Raw genomic sequence first — 21841 nt, forward strand, 5'->3', positions numbered from 1 at the left:
TTTGCCGTAGCCTGTAGCCCTTGGCGTCGCCCAGCGCACTCGCGCCGGCGAGCCTCCGCCGCGCTGACCCGCCATCGCCGGTGCGCCCTCCGCCACAGACCTCCCCGAGCCCAGTAAAGGCCACGGGTGGATCACGCATAACGCGTAGATCCTCCCCGACCCAAGCCCGCTCGGTTTTGACCCCCGGAGCGCCGGATTGGGCGTCTCCGGCGAGCCGCCGCCGCGGAAAACCGAGCTCCGGTGGCGCTCCGCCGCCGCCGTCGCCCGCGAGGCACTCTGGCCGTCCGATCCGAAACCGACGCTCCAGATTAGATCGTAGGTTGATCAAATCCAAACCGCCAGATCTGAATCCTGCGGTCGAGATCTGTAGATAACGGTTCGGCCTGCTCTTTTGCTAAAGAGCCCCCCAGCTTGCTTGAAATAAACCCGCCGTCCCTGGTAGTTCAAAAACAATTAGATCCAGGTCCGGTTTTTAGCACTTAACACCCTGAGCTTCCTGGTTTTCAAACCCGCCGTCCAGAGCTGTTGGTTTTGCACGTTAGCCCTTAGATTTAATGTTTATTTACGTTTTAGTCCTCGGTTTTAGCAAAAAAGCCCCTGAAGCTTCAGTTTTCTTACAAATAAGCCCCTGAACCTTGTTTTAGGCCTAGTTTATGCGTTTTAGCTCCGTTTTTAGCGTTCTTTATATCCACGCGATCGTTGTGACGCGTAGAATAGTTCTAGAGTAGTTTTGTGCGCTGTTTTTATGTATTGATGTACTGTTCTTTAGTTTTTGTTAGTGTTTGCTTGTATGCTTATTTTTGTGCATTGTTTTGGCCATGTGTTCGTGAGTAGACGTTGATCCATCTGAGGAGCCCCAGTACCAGTACCCGGAGCAGCCGTCTTCGGAGCACTTTGAGCAGCAGCAGGAGCAGTACGAGGAAGGCAAGTATAACATGAACAACCTATCATCTTTAAATACAATTTCATACTGCATTTTAATACTGTATGCCTTTAAGGATTTCCTAGCCAGTTTATATCCTTTAAATATAACCTTGGGTTGCATTTTGGTTAGTTGTGCTAGGTTGCTGCGCTATAACACACTCTGGTCCTTTTTAATTAATTTGACTAATGGTTTACTTGAACTTAATTCTGAGAGTGGCACTCTGTGTGGCTTGAGTGGCTCACGTCTCGTTAAAATTGGCTTTTGTTAGAAACATGGTTTAGGGGGCCAGCACGGTGCTTAGTGCTTGGTTGGCCACTCTCCATAAGGACCGGTTCATAGAGCGACAACCTGGGACAACAGCGCTACCACAAGACTGGAATGGGACGGTCTTGGCTTACTAATTAGGCCATTTTGGTTCGGGAGTAACTTACCGACGGGGCATGGGGGGTGGTGAGCTTCAATGGTGGCCAGGCTACGAGGCTGGTCTGTGTGTCTTGTACCCCCTCGAGGTGGTTACCATCGTTGCGGAGCCTGATTCCTTAGCGGTTACACCTTGCCAATGTGTCCTTTGTAACGGCCTCGTAGTGAGTTTGCTAGTCATCTCACCTAAGGAAGTGTGATGAACAACTGGCGTAGCTCACGACTTGTGGGTAAAGATGTGCAACCTCTGCAGAGTGTAAAAACTGGTATACTAGCCGTGCTCACGGTTATGAGCGGCCCAGATCCTCCTTTTGATTAGTGAAGTTATCTCCTTCCGACGAGGGAGGTGCTTCTCGGGGTTACCTTGGTGGCTTGGTCGTGGTTTGGTTCTCAGTAGTAGTATAATTTAATTCTGATTAATGACTATGTAACTGGGTTAATGGTAATTCATCAATTCGTAGTAAATAGCTTTAATAAAATTTTGCCAACACTTAAAAGCTAATGCAGTTGAGTCAGCCAACCTTAGAGCCTCATAGTTTGTGTTATACTTGTTGAGTACAAGTTGTGTACTCACCCTTGCCTCTTCTCTACTTTTTCCTCTTGGCTACGCTACTGCTGCTCAGTTCCTGCCGACGCGAGGGAGTTCGCTCAGCGCTACCAGGACTACGAGGACTTCTAGGTGTTCGTCTCCCAGTCGACGTCCCTGTGGCGCCCTGCTTCAGCTTCGGAGAGCTTTTTCGTATTTTTGTACTTCGCTTCCGCTGTATCAGACATTTTGTCATTAATGTAATAAATAACATTCGTATTCGCTTTATTATGTCTTTTTACGTGATATGTGCTATGATATATTGTTCATTCTGTTGTATATACGTGTGACTTGATCCTGGCACGTATATGATTGCTCGGTTTATGTTCTTTTATAAACCGGGTGTTACAGAGTGGTATCAGAGCCATATCGACTGTAGGACGAAGCCTAGATAGAACTGGTCGAGTTTTAGGACTTCTTCTCACCAATCCTTGTCTGCTGAAACTATTTTACTATTATACCCCTTGACTTCTTTGACTTTTTACCCTTCTTGCCTTGATTTCTCTCTCTGAAGAATAGTTTCGTAGATTTTGGCCTGAATCAGTCATCTGACCACCATGAGCATAGCTAGGTGACCTTTTTAATAATAATACGATAGCACGTTCTGCGACGCGTTGTGTTAGTCGAGTCTTTTGCTAAACTCGGCTAAGTCGTGAAAATTGTCTGCTTGTTATTATGCTACATGCTTGATTTGGATTTTTGGAATGATTGCATAGTTTTGTAGTATAAATTTGTTTAAAGGAAATCACTCAGATGTTAAAGTTAACTGATTAATAAAATGAGTTAGATCGTTGGGGGTAAAACAGTCAACTCTATCCTGCCTACTTTATCATGGCTGAGTCTTTTTCCGCAAAGAGTTATCATATCCATCTGAATTTATTCCTGCAATATCCTTACTCGTGAAATCTTTTGGTCAAATCAGATGGTGAACACCAGGAACACCGGTTCCGGTTCTGGCCAGCAGCAGGGTCAGAACAACCAGGGTACTGGGATCCCGATGCCTCCACCCTTGACTCCGGAGCAGTACTTCCAGCTCCAGATGCAGATGATGGCTACCCTGAACAACACTGTTCAGGCTCTTCAGCACGCTCACACTCAGCCTCCGCCTCCTCCACCGCCGCAGCCTCGCGACAGGCGTGCTGAGTTCCTGAGGGGTCACCCGCCGACGTTCTCTCACACGTCCGACCCTCTTCAGGCCGACGACTGGCTCCGTGCAGTGGAGCGTCAGCTGGACATCGCCCAGTGCGATGATCGTGAGCGCGTCTTGTACGCAGCAGGACAGCTGCGAGGTGCAGCTTTGGACTGGTGGGAGTCCCACCCGGTCCATGACCGCGAGTCTCTCACCTGGCTCCAGTTCAGGGAGCGTTTCCGCAGCCACAACGTCCCCGCGGGCGTTATGAAGATGAAGCAGAAGGAGTTCCTTGCACTGAAGCAGGTAATCTTAAGTATAATCATTCAACGGTTTCTTTTGAGCTAATGCCCCTTGTTCTATCCTTATGAATCCTGAGTTAATTTTCCGATATCTATCTGTCTTTGTGAATTCAGGGGACTATGTCGGTCACGGAGTATCGTGATCGTTTTCTTCAGCTGGCACGTTACGCCCCTGCCGAGGTTGCGGATGACCGCAAGAAGCAGGAGCACTTCATGGAGGGTCTTGAGGACTACCTCCAGTACGCGCTGCTCAACCTCCGCTTCGACGACTTCAACCGTCTGGTTGACAGTGCGCTCAACACTGAGCATAAGCACCTGGAGATGGAGGACAAGAAGAGGAAGGTTGTCCCCGTTGCTTCCGGCAGCAACACTCGTCCTCGACTCCAGCAGCCCCAGCAGTACCAGCCTCAGTACCGGCCTCCTCAGCAGTACCAGCAGAGGCCACCGCAGCAGTACCCGCCTCGACAGCAGCAGGCAGGTCAGGGCCCGAGGTTACCGGCACCTCCGGCTCGTACTGCTCTACCAGCTCCACCGGCACCGCAGGCTCCACGTCCGGCAGCTCCTACCGGACAGCAGGCTCCAGCACCTCCTCGCGTCTGCTATCACTGCGGCCAGCCGGGGCACTACGCCAACACTTGCCCCCGGAAGGCGCAGGCGGGACAGCAGGGGCGCCCAGCTCAGCCCAGGGCGCCACTTCAGGGCAGAGTGAACCACGTGACGGCCGAGTCAGCGGCCGAGGCTCCCAACGTGGTTATTGGTACGTTCATGGTCAACTCCCATCCAGCTTCAGTGCTTTTCGATACTGGTGCTACTCATTCTTTCATCACCAAGTCATTTGTTGAGGAGCATAGTTTCTTTACCACTGCATTAAAGAACTGTCTGCTAGTTTCTTCACCGGGAGGGGAGTTGAGATCCCATATTGTTTGCCCCCGAGTCAGTGTAGCCATAAGGGGGGCAACGTTCAGTGCTGATCTGAGGGTGCTAGACACCAAGGGTATCGATGTGATTTTGGGAATGGATACTCTTGCCAAGTGGGGAGTCAGAATTGATTGTGCTCATCGGGCAGTTCACCTGACAGCATCTGATGGCCAAGAGGTGACAGTTAGTGCTTCAGAGCCTTCGGGATTTCTTCATCAGATGGAGGCTAGACCCACGGACGGTATTCGCGTGGTGTCTGAATTCCCGGATGTCTTTCCGGATGATCTGCCAGGTATGCCGCCTGAACGCGCCATTGAGTTTTGTATTGATCTCTTGCCTGGCACAGCTCCTATTGCAAAGCGGCCCTACCGTATGGCGCCTATAGAGCATGAAGAGGTCAAGAAAACTATTGATGAGTTGCTAGCCAAGGGCTATATCCGTCGCAGCTTCTCTCCTTGGGCTTTTCCATTGCTGCTAGTAGATAAGAAGGATGGCTCGAAGAGGATGTGTGTGGATTATCGTGAGCTGAATGCAGTCACTATCAAGAACAAGCATCCACTGCCCCGTATTGAGGATCTCTTCGATTTGCTTCGAGGTGCTCGTATATTCCCGAAGATTGATCTTCGTTCGGGATATTTTCAGCTGAGGATCCGTCCTGGGGATATTCCGAAGACGGCATTCACCTGCAAGTACGGGCTATATGAGTATACAGTCATGTCCTTCGGCTTGACTAATGCCCCGGCTTTCTTCATGCATCTGATGAACATGGTCTTCATGGATTATCTGGATGTCTTCGTGGTGATTTTCATTGATGATATTCTGATCTTCTCCAAGACAGAAGAAGAGCACGAGGAGCATCTGAGACTCGTATTGCAGAGGCTAAGAGAGCATCAGTTGTATGCCAAGTTCAGCAAGTGCGAGTTCTGGATTGACGAGGTTCCATTCCTCGGTCATGTTATCTCTCAGGGAGGCATTGCTGTTGATCCGAGCAAGGTGAAAGATGTGCTCGAGTGGGAGACACCGCAGACAGTAAAGGAAGTCAGGTCTTTCTTGGGCTTAGCAGGATATTATCGGAGGTTCATTGAGAATTTCTCCAAGATCGCGAAGCCTTTGACTTCTTTGCTGGAGAAGAATGTGGCTTTTGTATGGACTGATGAGCGTCAGATGGCCTTTGATTAGCTGAAGAAAAGGTTGACTACGGCGCCAGTCCTGACTCTGCCGGACCAGACGAAGAGGTTCACCGTATATTGTGATGCTTCGAAGGATGGTCTTGGGTGTGTTCTGATGCAGGAGGGCAGAGTGATAGCTTATGCTTCACGGCAGCTACGCCGGCATGAGCTGAATTATCCTACTCATGATCTTGAGTTAGCCGCAGTTGTGCATGCTCTGAAGATTTGGAGGCATTACTTGTATGGGCAGCGATGTGATATCTACACTGATCACAAGAGCCTCAAGTATATTTTCACGCAGAATGAGCTGAACATGCGGCAGAGAAGATGGCTAGAGTTAGTCAAGGATTATGATCTGGAGATTCACTATCATCCGGGCAAGGCCAATGTTGTAGCAGATGCTCTGAGCAGAAGAAGTTATGTCAACATGGCCGTGGCTTTCCAGATGCCTCCAGAGTTATGTGAGGAGTTTGAGCAGTTGAGTCTGGGCTTCTTGCATCATACCTCCAGTGCAGCATTTGAGGCAGTACCGACTCTAGAGTCAGAGATCAGGCAGCATCAGAATGATGATGAGAAGCTGCAGGAGATTCGTGAGTTGCTCAAGAAGGGCAAGGCTCCTCATTTCAGAGAGGATGATCAGGGTACCTTGTGGTACAAGAACCGGATCTGTGTTCCAGATGTGAAGGATCTTCGGAAGTTGATTCTGAGTGAGGCCCATGATACAGCTTATTCTATCCATCCGGGCAGCACGAAGATGTATTATGATCTGAAGGAACGTTTCTGGTGGTATGGGATGAAGCGTTCAGTGGCAGAGTACGTGGCTATTTGTGACACCTGTCAGCGTGTCAAGGCTGAGCATCAGAGGCCAGCAGGTCTATTGCAGCCTTTGAAGATTCCAGAGTGGAAATGGGAAGAAATCACTATGGACTTCATTGTTGGATTGCCTCGTACTCAGAAAGGGTACAACTCCATTTGGGTAGTAGTGGACCGATTGACGAAGGTTGCTCACTTCATTCCAGTGAACACTACTTACTCCGGTGCTAGACTTGCAGAGTTGTACATCTCTCGGATTGTCTGCTTGCATGGTGTGCCGAAGAAGATTATATCTGACAGAGGGTCTCAGTTCACTTCTCGTTTCTGGGAGCAGCTCCATGATTCGTTGGATACGAAGCTGCGTTTCAGTACGGCTTATCACCCTCAGACAGATGGGCAGACAGAGAGAATCAACCAAGTGTTGGAGGATATGCTGAGAGCTTGTGCTATTCAGTATGGTACTAGTTGGGATAAGTGCCTGTCATATGCTGAGTTTTCATATAATAACAGCTATCAGGCCAGTCTGAAGAAGTCTCCCTTTGAGGCACTGTATGGCAGAAAGTGCAGGACTCCTCTCTATTGGGATCAGATTGGTGAGAAGCAGCTCTTCGGTCCTGAGATCATAGATGATGCAGAGCAGATGGTTCAGGCTGTGCGAGAAAATCTGAGGATTGCACAGAGCAGACAGAAGAGCTATGCAGATGGCAAACGGAGAGACCTGACTTTCAGTGTCGGTGATTATGTGTATCTGAAGGTGTCTCCGATGAGAGGAATCCGCAGATTTAATGTCAAAGGGAAGTTAGCACCTCGTTATGTGGGGCCATTCAAGGTGCTAGAGCGGAAAGGCGAAGTTGCTTATCGCCTGGAGTTACCTCTCAGCCTCTCAGGAGTTCATGATGTCTTCCATATATCTCAGCTGAAGAGGTGTTTGCGAGTACCCGAGGAGCAGGCACCCCTGGATGGAGTCGATGTGCAGGAGGATCTGACTTATACTGAGCATCCGGTGAAGATTCTGGAGACGTCAGAGAGGGTTACTCGGAACAAGCGCATCAAGATGTGCAGAGTTCAGTGGAGTCATCACAGTGAAGCTGAGGCTACATGGGAGCGAGAAGATGAGTTGAAGAAGACATATCCGGATCTCTTTGCTAGCCAGCCCAGCTAAATCTCGGGACGAGATTTCTTTAAGGGGGTAGGGTATGTAACACCCTAATTTAAATTTCAGCATTTATTAATAAATTTAATTGGTTTTATTCAAATTTCTAAGATTTATTGTGTTTAGTTGGCATTTAAATCTAATTTTTTGTTCAATAAATAATTAAAATCCATCATAGGTTAATTTTGTTGTTGCATCATGCTGGAGCATCTTTTCTTTTGTTGTGTGGTTAGGTTTTGAATTCAAATTAGTTTGAATTCAATTAGTTGTTTTGTTTGAATTAGAAATAGGAAAGGTAACCCAAGACCCAAAGCCCAACAAACCAGAACCCAGTCCAACCCTTTCACCCGGCCGGCCCAGCTGCAGCCCGCTAGCCTCCCCGGCCTGCCTCGCACCACACGGCCCAGCTCCCTTTCCTCCCCAGCCCGCTCGCCTCCCGCTTGACCCGGCTCCGCACGGCCCACACTGCAGCCTGCCTCCGCCCGCTCCCCGCGCGGCCCAGCGCCCCGCCCCCTCACCCGCACCGCCTGGGCCCGCACGTCAGCGCGCCCCCGCGTCGTCCCGCACGCCACGCGCCTCGCCCGCCCGACCTGCCGGTCCCACCCGCCAGCGGCACCCCGCTCGCGCTCGCCCCGTCTCGCTGCGCCGGGACCCCACCTGTCGGTCCTTCCCCTTCCTCCCGCAACCGCCGCTCGCGCAGCTCGCCCCGCCCGCAATCCCCGCCGGGATCACGCTGGGCACGCACGCCCAGGATCCTCGGCCCCCTCCTTTAAACACCGCCCGAGACCCTCTGCGCCCACACCTCGCCTCGCAATCGCCGCCATAAACCCTAGCGCCGCCTCCATCTAGCTCCGCCGTGCTCCTCCACGCCGGTGAGCCCCTGTTCCGCTTCAATTCGTCACCTCCGGTGACCACCGGACTAATTCGGCTTTGGACCTCCCTCGCAGGACCCGCACGGACCCCCTCCGGCAGATCCAGCGCCTGGAGCACCCCCGTACCGGCCCCGCCACCGAGCTCTGCTCCCGCCTCGCCGCCGGTCAGCATCGCCGTCGACGCTGCGCTCCTTCTCCGGCCAAGCTGAACCCTCAGTAAGAACCAGTGCCCCTCCCTTGCCCTTTTGCGCCTTTTGCCGTAGCCTGTAGCCCTTGGCGTCGCCCAGCGCACTCGCGCCGGCGAGCCTCCGCCGCGCTGACCCGCCATCGCCGGTGCGCCCTCCGCCACAGACCTCCCCGAGCCCAGTAAAGGCCACGGGTGGATCACGCATAACGCGTAGATCCTCCCCGACCCAAGCCCGCTCGGTTTTGACCCCCGGAGCGCCGGATTGGGCGTCTCCGGCGAGCCGCCGCCGCGGAAAACCGAGCTCCGGTGGCGTTCCGCCGCCGCCGTCGCCCGCGAGGCACTCTGGCCGTCCGATCCGAAACCGACGCTCCAGATTAGATCGTAGGTTGATCAAATCCAAACCGCCAGATCTGAATCCTGCGGTCGAGATCTGTAGATAACGGTTCGGCCCGCTCTTTTGCTAAAGAGCCCCCCAGCTTGCTTGAAATAAACCCGCCGTCCCTGGTAGTTCAAAAACAATTAGATCCAGGTCCGGTTTTTAGCACTTAACACCCTAAGCTTCCTGGTTTTCAAACCCGCCGTCCAGAGCCATTGGTTTTGCACGTTAGCCCTTAGATTTAATGTTTATTTACGTTTTAGTCCTCGGTTTTAGCAGAAAAGCCCCTGAAGCTTCAGTTTTCTTACAAATAAGCCCCTGAACCTTGTTTTAGGCCTAGTTTATGCGTTTTAGCTCCGTTTTTAGCGTTCTTTATATCCACGCGATCGTTGTGACGCGTAGAATAGTTCTAGAGTAGTTTTGTGCGCTGTTTTTATGTATTGATGTACTGTTCTTTAGTTTTTGTTAGTGTTTGCTTGTATGCTTATTTTTGTGCATTGTTTTGGCCATGTGTTCGTGAGTAGACGTTGATCCATCTGAGGAGCCCCAGTACCAGTACCCGGAGCAGCCGTCTTCGGAGCACTTTGAGCAGCAGCAGGAGCAGTACGAGGAAGGCAAGTATAACATGAACAACCTATCATCTTTAAATACAATTTCATACTGCATTTTAATACTGTATGCCTTTAAGGATTTCCTAGCCAGTTTATATCCTTTAAATATAACCTTGGGTTGCATTTTGGTTAGTTGTGCTAGGTTGCTGCGCTATAACACACTCTGGTCCTTTTTAATTAATTTGACTAATGGTTTACTTGAACTTAATTCTGAGAGTGGCACTCTGTGTGGCTTGAGTGGCTCACGTCTCGTTAAAATTGGCTTTTGTTAGAAACATGGTTTAGGGGGCCAGCACGGTGCTTAGTGCTTGGTTGGCCACTCTCCATAAGGACCGGTTCATAGAGCGACAACCTGGGACAACAGCGCTACCACAAGACTGGAATGGGACGGTCTTGGCTTACTAATTAGGCCATTTTGGTTCGGGAGTAACTTACCGACGGGGCATGGGGGTGGTGAGCTTCAATGGTGGCCAGGCTACGAGGCTGGTCTGTGTGTCTTGTACCCCCTCGAGGTGGTTACCATCGTTGCGGAGCCTGATTCCTTAGCGGTTACACCTTGCCAATGTGTCCTTTGTAACGGCCTCGTAGTGAGTTTGCTAGTCATCTCACCTAAGGAAGTGTGATGAACAACTGGCGTAGCTCACGACTTGTGGGTAAAGATGTGCAACCTCTGCAGAGTGTAAAAACTGGTATACTAGCCGTGCTCACGGTTATGAGCGGCCCAGATCCTCCTTTTGATTAGTGAAGTTATCTCCTTCCGACGAGGGAGGTGCTTCTCGGGGTTACCTTGGTGGCTTGGTCGTGGTTTGGTTGTCAGTAGTAGTATAATTTAATTCTGATTAATGACTATGTAACTGGGTTAATGGTAATTCATCAATTCGTAGTAAATAGCTTTAATAAAATTTTGCCAACACTTAAAAGCTAATGCAGTTGAGTCAGCCAACCTTAGAGCCTCATAGTTTGTGTTATACTTGTTGAGTACAAGTTGTGTACTCACCCTTGCCTCTTCTCTACTTTTTCCTCTTGGCTACGCTACTGCTGCTCAGTTCCTGCCGACGCGAGGGAGTTCGCTCAGCGCTACCAGGACTACGAGGACTTCTAGGTGTTCGTCTCCCAGTCGACGTCCCTGTGGCGCCCTGCTTCAGCTTCGGAGAGCTTTTTCATATTTTTGTACTTCGCTTCCGCTGTATCAGACATTTTGTCATTAATGTAATAAATAACATTCGTATTCGCTTTATTATGTCTTTTTACGTGATATGTGCTATGATATACTGTTCATTCTGTTGTATATACGTGTGACTTGATCCTGGCACGTATATGATTGCTCGGTTTATGTTCTTTTATAAACCGGGTGTTACACAGAAGAAGGCCAGGCCGGATGATCCGGCCCTACACCGGATGATCCAGACCTTGGAATTTCAGTGTGTGTTTAGCCTATTCTGTCACGACCCCGGATGATCCGAGGTTACCCCGGATGATCCGGGTACCACTAGAAAACACAACGGTCACTTTCGGGGGTGGGAGTATATATACCCCTTCACCCCCTTCATTTACTCTCTCTATCTCCTCGACCAACCTCGACTCCAAAACACTAAATCCTCCACTTCTCTCCATCCAAGAGCTTAACTCTTGCAAGGAAACACCTAGGGTTTGAGAGGAAGTGAAATTCGAGGTGTGATTCGAGAGCACTCCGTGAGCTAGCACTTGTTCATCAAAAGAGGCATTTGAAGCAACCTTGATTCATCGATTCACGTTTGTTACTCTTGGAGCTTTGCTCCTAGACGGTTAGAGGTGCCGGTGAGCTCCCTTTCCTTTGTGGTTGAGCCTCCGGAAGTTTGTATTACCCGTCCTTTATGGACTTTTGCTAGTGAGCACCTCAATCCTCCTAAGTGGTTGATTGAGTGAGGGAAAGGGTTAAAGGGCAACCCTGCTCTTTGTGAGCACCTCAACGGAGACGTAGCTCCTTTGTGGACTGAACTTCGGGATAAATCTCGTGTCTATTTCTTTTTTGTTGTATTTATTGTTCTTGAACTAATCTTGACTTGATCTACTCGTTAGTCACATTTCCTTTGTACTAAAGTGACTCACAGGCTTGGTTACATTATTTATCAACTTTGTATTCAAAGGGAATCGTCAAAAGCTAAGTAAATTTCAAATCTCATGCAAGATTCTTTCTCCCTGTTGGATCATCCGACCCTAGGACGGATCATCCGAGCCTGACATTTTTCTGCCAAGTTTTTCAGGAAAATTTTTAACATGTCTATTCACACCCCCCCCCCCCCCGCTATAGGCCTAGTGTCGATCCTTTCATTCCACCCAGCCTTGCATCCCCTCACCGCTCGCTAGCCCACCCCTTTGCTGCGCCGAGGGAGCAGGGGTGGCGCGGCGCGGGTTTGAGGTGTCGGAGGTGCCGCGCCGCCACAAGCCGCCGGGCCCTGCTCCCCTGCTCGCAGCCGCACGCGCCACGACTCGCTGGCGTGCTGCAGACGGCGGAGGATGCACGGGTGGAGGGTGCAAGGGAGCGCGGTGGCCGTGGAGGATGCACAGGTGGAGGCCGAGGTGCTCCGGAGGCAGGGCCAGGGGCACCGCCGGTGGCGAGGATCCACCCTCGCACCACCGCTCCGGCACACCGGCCTCCTCCGCCGCGCCACGCCGCGCGCCCGCCGACCCGCTGTGGCCGCTCTGTATCTCAGCACCGCCGGGTGTGCCACACCACGTGCCCGCCGATATTGCCGTGCCGCCGGGTGTGCCGCGCCGCGCGTTGGATCCGCCGAGCTCGAGCAGGGAGGCCGGAGGAGTACGCTGCCAGCCTTGGGAAAGAGGAGAAGGGAGGGGAGAGAGAGAGACAGAGAGAGAGGCGCGAGGGGACGGGGTGCTGCGAAGGAGAAGAGTGGGTGGGGGTTTAAAAAGTAAATGGTGTATGACATGTGGGCCTGGTAGTTGGTGTAGAGGATGGATATAGAGGATGGATGGATGCGGAGAAACTGGATATAGAGGAGAGAATCACGCTGAAGGACAGAATATTGCTTTTAGAGGATGGATTTAGAGTACGACGAGTACGAACAGCCTTAGAGTATGCATGGCACGTCCACGTCAGCTACCTACAAATTTTCTGCATATTTATCTAATTCGTTCTACTAGCACCCAATATATAATTGGTCTGCAGCACTGGATCGGAGGGACAAGCGCCGTCACTGCCATGGTGCACTACAAGAGTCTGAGGCTATCTGCGCCATCGTCTGCTATCTCTCCCTTGAGGACGGGGTTGCGAAAAAAAACCGCTGCACCAGCGTCTGCTATGCGGGACGCTACCACAGCGGAGGGCCTCCCGCACGCCAAATCCAGCGGAGGAGCGGATGTCCGCTACGTGCGTACATGGCGCGGGACCTGCCCCGCCCGACCTTCTACACGTGGTGCTCGCTGCCACAGTCGGCGGAGGCAGCAGGAGGAGGCAGCAACGAGCTTGGAGGCCACGAGGAGGACGCAAGAGGGTGCGTGAGGAGGCGGCCGGCACCGGAGGATGGAATATAGAAGATGATGGGTGTGGGAGAAATTGGTATGAGGGGGAGAATCTCGATGATCACGACAAGATATTACTTTCGAGGATGAAAATAAAGTATGACGATTGTGGACAAGGAAGTACCTTTACTGTCTCGTTCCCGGGTTTGGATCCGGCAATAGGCGGTGATATTTTCATATTGCATCACATGTGGTAGAACTGGCAGCGATACCATTTTATCACATGCTTCCTCCATCCTATAAAGAATGCAACTCTTTTTTCTCGAGAAGTCAAACAATTTCAAATTTGATCAAATTTATACAAATATTATTAATATTTATATTATAAAATAAGTATCATTATTAGATTAGTGATGTAGTATATTTTCGTACTAATCAATTTGGAGACATAAATGTTAATGTTCTTTATATAAATTTGGTCAAACTTGAGATTGTTTGATTCTTCGGAAAGCGAGGTTGTGTTCTTCTTGGAACGGAGAGAGTACTGTATTTGTCTTTCACCCATCGCTCAAGATGTTGGATGGAGGTGGATATACAGCTAGGCTTCTCTCTATGGCCGTCAATCTTCTTATCATGGTAGGGGTGGTAAAGGACCTAAAACTTTAGTCCAGAGGATAAGTACCGGATCCTAAAAAGTTGGTTTCTTATAGAATTTTGAGTTGAAAATATATAAGAATTAAGTAAATTGTAAAAAAGCACTAATAGTCTATAATTACGATCCGTTACCACTTCTAGTCGTTGGAGAGCTTGTCCCTCCACCATCCATCCTGGTGTCATTTCCATAGCCAATTAACAAAAATAAATCTCGTAGTAGCGGAGACCACTGACGCTTGTGCCTGGTCAACTTTTTTTAAAAAAAAACATCTCTTTTCTTGTTCTTCTAAGTAGTTGGGTGTGGGTCAATGTGTCGGCCCTCTCGACACAGCACTACTATAGCGTGGGCTCAGCTCAGCCGTACGCCTGTACTTGTAATACATGACTCTGCCCCGTTTAGTTTTCAAATTTTTTTTTTACAGTATCCGTCGTATCGAACTTTTAAATACATATGAAGCACTAAATATAGTTAAAAGAAATAACTAATTACACAGTCTGACTAATTCTCACGAGATGAATCTAACGACGTTAATTAATTCATAATTGGATATTAATTATCAAATAACAACAAAACGTGCTACAATACCTAAACCCAAATTTTTTCACCAACTAAACACACCCTCTCTCTCACCAACCTTCCCATCACTGATGTGTATTGCAGCGAACGCACTGTGCGCCGACTGGTTGGTTCTTTCTTTCTTTTCTTTTTTTTTAATAATGGTTTGGTTCTACTCTGGCCGGTGATTGAGAATATGCTAGAGATGACAGCGGATAGTGAAATGATCGATCGAGAGGCTCCTCCTGTAGTACTGCTGTCCGTTGCCAATCTGCCTCCTAGCTCATCAGCCCATAAAGAGTGGACAGCAACCATCAAACTAACATCCTCCCTCTCCCCCAGCTGCCTGCCCACTCCACCCTACTCCACCATTCACAAGTTGGTTGTATTCCCTCCATTCCAAAATAATTACACATTTAAAATTTAAATTTTATTCCAAAAAAATACAACTTTGACCAACCTACCATAAAAAACAAGAGTATCCAGAAACTTCTCACACAAAAGACAAGACAATATCTAAATTCTTCTCACAAGAGACAAAGGGTATTTTTGTAATTTCACATTTATCATTGGTTTGCGTGCTCGATCCTAGAATTGCATTTATTTTGAGACGGAGGGAGTAAGAGCTAGCGTCCCATGCTTTCCTTGCTCTTCTTTTCTCTCTTGACTCCTTCAACTGCATCATCACTTTTAATATAATTTTTTTAATCTTTTATAAATTACACAGTACAACTCAGGCACTTATAATGTATCTTTATGAACATTTTCGAAGACTAAGCCGTCAAATTCACAAGATTGATGAAGTCACCATAGGTATCTCGCTGTCAACGAAATATCGCCTACTACTGAAAGCACAACATTGTTAATTCCTATAATATTATATCGATGTCCGGCCTGCTACTAGATTCCTATAACCAAACCAGGAGCATGCTTTTGCACATGCATACTTCTAGATGCCACGTGGCCAAGCCTGCCTGCTTTGCATTACACGGGCCCACAAGAGACTTAAACTCTATCTGGCCCTGGCCCAACTACTGATTCTGCAGTACATTCTTCTTCATGGGCCGCCGCACTCATCTCCCTATGCCGGCCTTTTTTAATTTTTTATATTTAAAAAAATACAAAATTTTAAAAATATATGGCGGTTTCAACAAATTTCAAAAATGGATCCCTGTCGCCCGGGGGGGGCGACAGGCCCCCTGTGGCCCCCTGTCGCCCAGGCAACGGGCGACAGAGACCTTTCTGTAATTTTTTTTCTTCGAATAGGTCCCTGGCGGGGGACGTGGTGCAGGAGGGGCCGGTCACCCCCCCCCCCAACGGGCGACAGGGGGGCCTGTCCCCCCCCCCCCACCGGGCGATAGGGCAGGGCCGCCCTATATAACGCCTCCCCCATCATTCCCTCCTCATTTGAGCCCAAAAATTCCACCAAAAGTCTAGAAAAAAAAGAGGGGTGAGGAGAAGGGAAGCGGCGAAACCCTGCCGGATTGCGCACTTGTGATCTGCAGGTAATTATATTTAACTTATGTATTTTTCCATTGCTATTGTAGAGTAATTAAATTTAATTAGTGCTATAGTAGAACCATTTAAGTAGGAGTTTAAGGATATCTTACTTACGTAGTAGTAAATTAGTTTAGGAAATTAAGATTACGCGTTTATTATTACAACTGCAGTACTATTAGAGACGTGTTTATAAATTAGTTATGATTTAGACTAGAATTTCGGATATGCAGTATAGAATTTGAGTGTTATTACGTAGTTATGAATACTTATATGTTGTAGTTAAAATTCGTACTTAGTTCGTACGGATGATTGAATAATGTAGTGAAGTAAAGAGTATGACTCGATAAGTATTTGGTGATGTACAGATATGTTGAGCAAGATGCAGTTTCAAGTGTTTTTTGGTAACTGTAATATTTTGTATGGACCAAATGGAGTAGATCTTTCTGCCTTTAAGTGCACATCTAGCGCCATAGATAAACCTCTAGAGAGGAGTTTTGGTTCTATATATAAGTGGCTGCAGCGTGGGTTCCGTGTTGATCCGGAGACACATGTGATGACCGTCCATGCTCTTGTGAATTGGGAGGTAGAAGGTGATTTATGGGAATTGATGATGATACACAGCACTGATGACTGGCAGAAGTACATGCAAGCAGCTCTAGAGCGTGGGTGGCCTCTGGCAATTCTTGTTCAAAATCGGGAGAAGATACGAAATGAAATCCAACATGGTGCAGATCAAGCAACTCCGAGTATTCAAAGAGATGGTGCAGATCAAGCAACTCCGAGTATTCAAAGAGGTGGTGCAGATCAAGCAACTCCGAGTATTCAAAGGGAGACAAACTATATTGAGCAAGATGAGTCAGAAGAGATTGAGAACCCAAACATCGAACCACAGGGCCTTGCTGATGAGGGAGAGAGGATACATAGCATCGTGGACGAGATGGAGGCAGAAGACCATGCCGCAATGGAGATGGAAGAACATGAGGGCTCATCTGATGACGAGCAGTACTCATTGCCAAAAGTGTGGAAGGAGCATGGTTTTGACAATCATGTCGTAGAAGACGTACGACATCAGGAGTGGGAGTACAGAGGGAATGAGGTGGTGCAAGGTGCAACATATCCAAACATTGAAGCCGTAAAAGATGCTGTGAGAATGTGGGCAATATCATTGAAGCGAGAATTTAGAGTCGTGAAGTCTGGCAGTAAAGAATATGAGGTGAAGTGTGTGAATGCTGGATGTCCATGGCGAGTACATGCATTCAAGGGTAGATGGAAGTCGAACTGGAAATGTTCCATTGTGACAGAGCACACTTGTTTGTTGTCAGAAGTTCAGCTATCACATCGCAATATATCATGCGACTTTGTTGCAAAGCAAATATATGGGTTGATTATGGACAACCTAAATTATGAGCCAAAAATGATTGTTCGACATATTGAGCAAACTTACCAGTACAGCATTAGTTATTTGAAGGCATGGCGGGCTAAACAAAAGGTGTTCGAGATGCGGTTCGGCACATACGAGGCACCATATGATAACCTACCTCAAATGTTATCCTATGTTATTGCTAGAAACCCTGGAAGTTTCTATAACACTTACCTCATGCCAACCGTGAGGAGGGGACAAAGCTTTCTGCTTCGAGCCTTCTTTTGCCTAGGTGCATGTGTGAGAGCTTTTCAGTATTGTCTTCCAGTTTTATGCATTGATTGGACATTTCTGACTGGAAGGTACAAAGGGCAGATACTCACCGCAATCGGGGTAGACTGCAACCACCAAATAGTACCGGTCGCCTTTGCATTTGTTGAGAATGAGAACACAGAAAGTTGGTATTGGTTCCACGAACGAGTGAAGATTCATGTTGTTGTCGCCCATCTAGATGTGTGCCTTATAAGTGATAGGCACGCAGGTCTGCTACAAGCAATTATGAAATTACAAGTCAGAAATGGAACAACGCCTCCATTATGGCCAGATGTGCAAAACAGGTGGTGCATTAGGCATATGAGTGCAAACTTCTTTGACCACTTCAAGAACAAGGAACTAAAGGACTTGTTCAAGAGGTTGTGCACTCAGAATCAGCAGAGAAAATTTAATGCTTTGTGGCAGATGCTTGATCAGCTAACTGCGGAGCAAGTGAAGGCAAGGGCAGCAGGAACTAGCAGTAGCCAGTCAGCAGATGCAAGGGCTTCTTTGGAGAAGCCATTTTTGCACTGGATTCGAGGTGCACCGAAGGAGAAATGGTCATTCTTTTATGATACAAATGGAATGTGGTACGGTATCCAGACAACAAACCGCGTAGAGTGTTTCAATATGGTGATGCGATGTTGTCGTGGCTTTCCTCTCGTGGGAATTGTTGAGTTCATCATGTATGGATGCATGAAGTATTTCAGAGAGCGATACATGGCTGCAACCATAAACATGAGCAACCCCCAAATTCAGTTTTGCACAAGAGTGACACAATATATGCAAGACAAGATAGCAAAGGCCAGACAGCACCGCGTCATATCGACGGGTACAAGGGAGCATAGATTTGAGGTTCTATGTAAGGATAGAACTAGTGGCATCCGTAGAGATAGGGTGGTGTAAGAGAGTTTAATTAGAGCAGATGGCACTGCCCGCTGCACCTACATGAAGCCAAAGTTATTGCATTTGCCCTGTTCGCACGTCATTGCCGCTTGTGCAGAATCTGGGTTGCAGCCCGGAGTATTTGTGTCACCCTATTTCAGTAAGGAGGCAGCTACATCCACCTGGGGACATGAAATATACGGGATTGGCATAGTTGGACACTTTATTACGGACCGGGAGGTTAAGACTTATGTTCCTGATCCAGCCGCTAAGAAAGGCAAAGGCCGTCATCAGACGCGTCGTATAAGAAATGGTATGGACGAGTCCGAGGCAAGCAAGGCACAAAAGTGTTGCAGCCAATGTGAAGCATTGGGTCACAACTACAAAAGGTGTCCTCAGAATGCAATTCACGGTGATGCAGACGCTGGTCCTTCTGGAAATCCAACAGATGGAGCACCTCCTACGTTCAGACCACCATTGCTGAGAATTGCTCGTGGAAGGCACTCAGTGTCGTGATTTAAGTCATTGTAAGTTCATTCTATCGACTCGGTGCTGTTGCTTGGTGGCACAATCCAAAACATATAAGGTGTTATATTGTTGAATGTGTTTCTATACGTATGTTTAACTTTGTACTAATCGTGCAACCCTATTTGAATATTTTAATGCAGGTATGGGCTCGTTGCTAGACCCTGTTATCGACGCGAGCCACCGGTCTTTCGCCGCAGCAGTTCAGCGCCGAGCCCTTGGAGTGCTACGACCGCGTCCACCAGGAGAGGTCATCTCTATACACCAAGATTGGGTCAAAAGGTATGTATTTAAATTTTATATGTTAGTTCTATTGTTTATTTTATAATATTTGTACTCACTTTTCTTCATTTGTTCCATTGTTTCAGGTTACGTGAGTGCGGTCTACTGACTCTGGGCCGTCTTGTGAAGGGTGGGATTGTGAAGCTCGACCGATCCCTCCTGACGGCGCTAGTGGATAGATGGAGGCCGGAGACTCACACGTTCCACCTCCCATGTGGGGAGAGGACTCCGACGCTGCAGGACATGACCTACCTACTGGGTCTCCCTATCGTCGATGATGTCGTAGGTCCGCGTGTGGTGCCGGCTTCGTGGAAGGATGACCTGGAGGAGCGCTTTGCTCCGGTACAGTGCGTGGCAGTAGCAGGACCGATCAACCCGCACCCGCGAGCCGCAGGTCCTTCGAAGACCTGGTTGCTACAGTTTACAGTACGTATTTCGATTCATCTTTACACTATGTTTTTAAAATTCATATGTTTCATTGTGAGTTTAAATCGTACATTATATTTGTGTATGCAGCCTACCCAGTTGGATGCGGATGCGGACGAGTATAGTGTAACCAGATCGCTGGAGGCGTACCTGCTATGGTTGTTTGGTTACATCATGTTCAACAACACCCATGGCAACTCCGTCGACAGGATCCTACTTCCGTACGCACGAGAGATTGCGGATGCAGAGGATGACTTACCGCCCTACAGCTGGGGTTCGGCGGTATTGGCGGCCACCTACCGTGGACTCTGCAACGGGTGCAGCAAGACCGATGGTGAGGCTATTTTCTCGGGGTGCCCACTCCTGCTTCAGCTTTGGTCGTACGAGAGGATAGCGGTTGGTTGCCCTATCGTGAGCCAGGAGCCATACCACGATGGGCACCCTCTGGAACTGGCGTCAGGTACATTCGCGGAAACTCTACTTTTGTCTTGATTAGTTACTCGATACATGAAGCTCATTATTAATTTCATATGTTTCGATGTGCAGAGATCTTGGGCGCATGCCCAGGTTAGGCACGCATATCCTGAGTTCGTGTCGGAGCTGGATATGCTGACGCCCGAGGACGTTATCTGGGAGCCATACACCCCAGAGGCGGTGGCGAGACGTGCACCTTTAGGCCTGTCTCCACACTGCTCTGCGAATGCGGGCATGTGGCTTACTACAGCCGTCCTTGTTTACGACATCGCGGTTGAGGTGCATTGCCCGCACAGGGTCATGAGACAGTTTGGACAGCGACAGGAGTTTCCGGTGGCCACGGCTTTGGACCGAGTCGAACGGCACAACCATAGGTAATTATGAATGCACTTGTATTATTCAATCGTATCGAATCTAACGATTTTTTGTCTACCACGTTTGTAGGTTGTCGAGGAGTGGCATGCCGTGCTCAGCCGTTTGGCTCACCACGATGCAGCCGTGGTTGGAGCAATGGGACGATGCAGATGAGAATGTGGTCGAGCCGACAGGACCACACACAGATAGCTCTTTCAGGGCTTACCTCACCTGGTACTTGCCTCGGACTCGGGCTCGTTTGGTCTTTCCTGACACGAACCCACAGCCACACTAGGCGAGTCTTCGGGATGGCTATGCCAAGCACCACGTGGAAGCACTAGCTGGCGCGGTGAGTCTCTTCATAGTGTTTGCGAATGGATTCAAATTCATAATATTATTCAGTATGCAAGTAAATTTTCCATTACTAAAATGAATGCAGTTTCGACTTTGCAACATGATGGAGGCGGACTGCTCCGCTTACCTCACGAGGGTGGATCACGGTTCCCCTATGACTCAGGTTGAGCAGAGAGAGGCATGGTCCAGGCACCGTGACCACTTGCGTACAGTACTGCACGATTTTGGTAGCCGTGTGGACTATGAAGAGAGCCAAGGATCGTCCCAGGCCTCGACGTCGTTCCCGTGTCCGGCGACGACGCACGAGCCAACCTCTCAGCCAGATCAGGGACGCCAGTGGAACACTACTGCAGGTAACGTGGATACTGAATTTAAATAATATCAGTTCTTGCTATACTTTTACTAATCGACACAAACAGGATTCGGTCCCTCTTCTTCCTTCGGCCATACTGGCCATTGGGGCCAACAAGGATCCCACTTCGTCCCACAGCAGGGGATGGGAATGTTTGGAGGGACAGCGCCAGTTGGGGGACCGTACCCAGGGATGGGACCGCCGCCATCGACACCAGCCTACCCAGGTTAGCTTATGATTCATATGTCATTTTCTACATGTTACTATGAACTACAATAGTGTACGCTGACGTGCAAGTTTTTTATGCGTAGGATTCTATCCAGATGCGGGCGTAGGACCTTCTTCCTCAGCACAACCTGGTACATAACACTCTCAATTTTTTCACAAAGTTAAGACGCAACATATGTTGGTTCACATTTACATATTACGCAGGGTTCGTCTCAGACACGTTCGTTCCAGATAGCGGTGGCTTCAACTTAGAAGATCTCGACAACTTCACTTCCCTCTCACCCGCGGAGCAAGGTGACCCCGATGTCTTGGGCTCTTCACAGCTAGGAGGAGCACCACTTGGTTACTCTCAGCAGCAGACACCGCAGCCTTCTTTGCGTCCTTAACGACAAATGAGGTCTCCGGATCGTCACACCTACTCGCAGGGCCATGTCCATGCCTAGCAGAGGGCGAAGAGGGTCCGACACCGTCGGGGTGGCTAGATATGACTTATGTTTGTATCTCGTATGTTTCTTTGTAATGACATAGTGGCCGAACATTTATGTCTTATGGTACCAACGATGTTGTCTTCTCATTGTTATTAACTACTTTCCATGCATACGCCTCTGTTCTCTCACGCATTTTCCATTACGTACGAATTATAGACATTGAAACCGTAA

The 21841-nt window shown here is 48.8% G+C and overlaps 2 protein-coding genes across 2 annotated transcripts; both read left to right on the forward strand.

Moving 5' to 3' along the window:
- The first annotated feature begins 19139 nt into the window (after positions 1–19139).
- Positions 19140–20422, forward strand: LOC120689081 (serine/threonine-protein phosphatase 7 long form homolog). The gene is made up of 4 exons (XM_039971421.1): positions 19140–19420; positions 19511–19816; positions 19967–20173; positions 20339–20422. Exons 1-4 carry the CDS (start codon positions 19238–19240, stop codon positions 20420–20422), a joined length of 780 nt encoding a protein of 259 aa, XP_039827355.1. The 5' UTR covers positions 19140–19237.
- On the forward strand, positions 20314–21568 carry LOC120689082. Its single transcript, XM_039971422.1, has 5 exons — positions 20314–20597; positions 20688–20955; positions 21022–21180; positions 21266–21313; positions 21387–21568. The coding sequence occupies exons 2-5, from the start codon at positions 20703–20705 to the stop codon at positions 21566–21568; spliced, it is 642 nt and encodes a 213-aa protein (XP_039827356.1). The 5' UTR covers positions 20314–20597; positions 20688–20702.
- Positions 21569–21841: the final 273 nt, after the last annotated feature.

The sequence above is a fragment of the Panicum virgatum genome, chromosome 9N (genome assembly GCF_016808335.1).
Source record: "Panicum virgatum strain AP13 chromosome 9N, P.virgatum_v5, whole genome shotgun sequence".
In the NCBI taxonomy this organism is placed as follows: Eukaryota; Viridiplantae; Streptophyta; class Magnoliopsida; order Poales; family Poaceae; genus Panicum; species Panicum virgatum.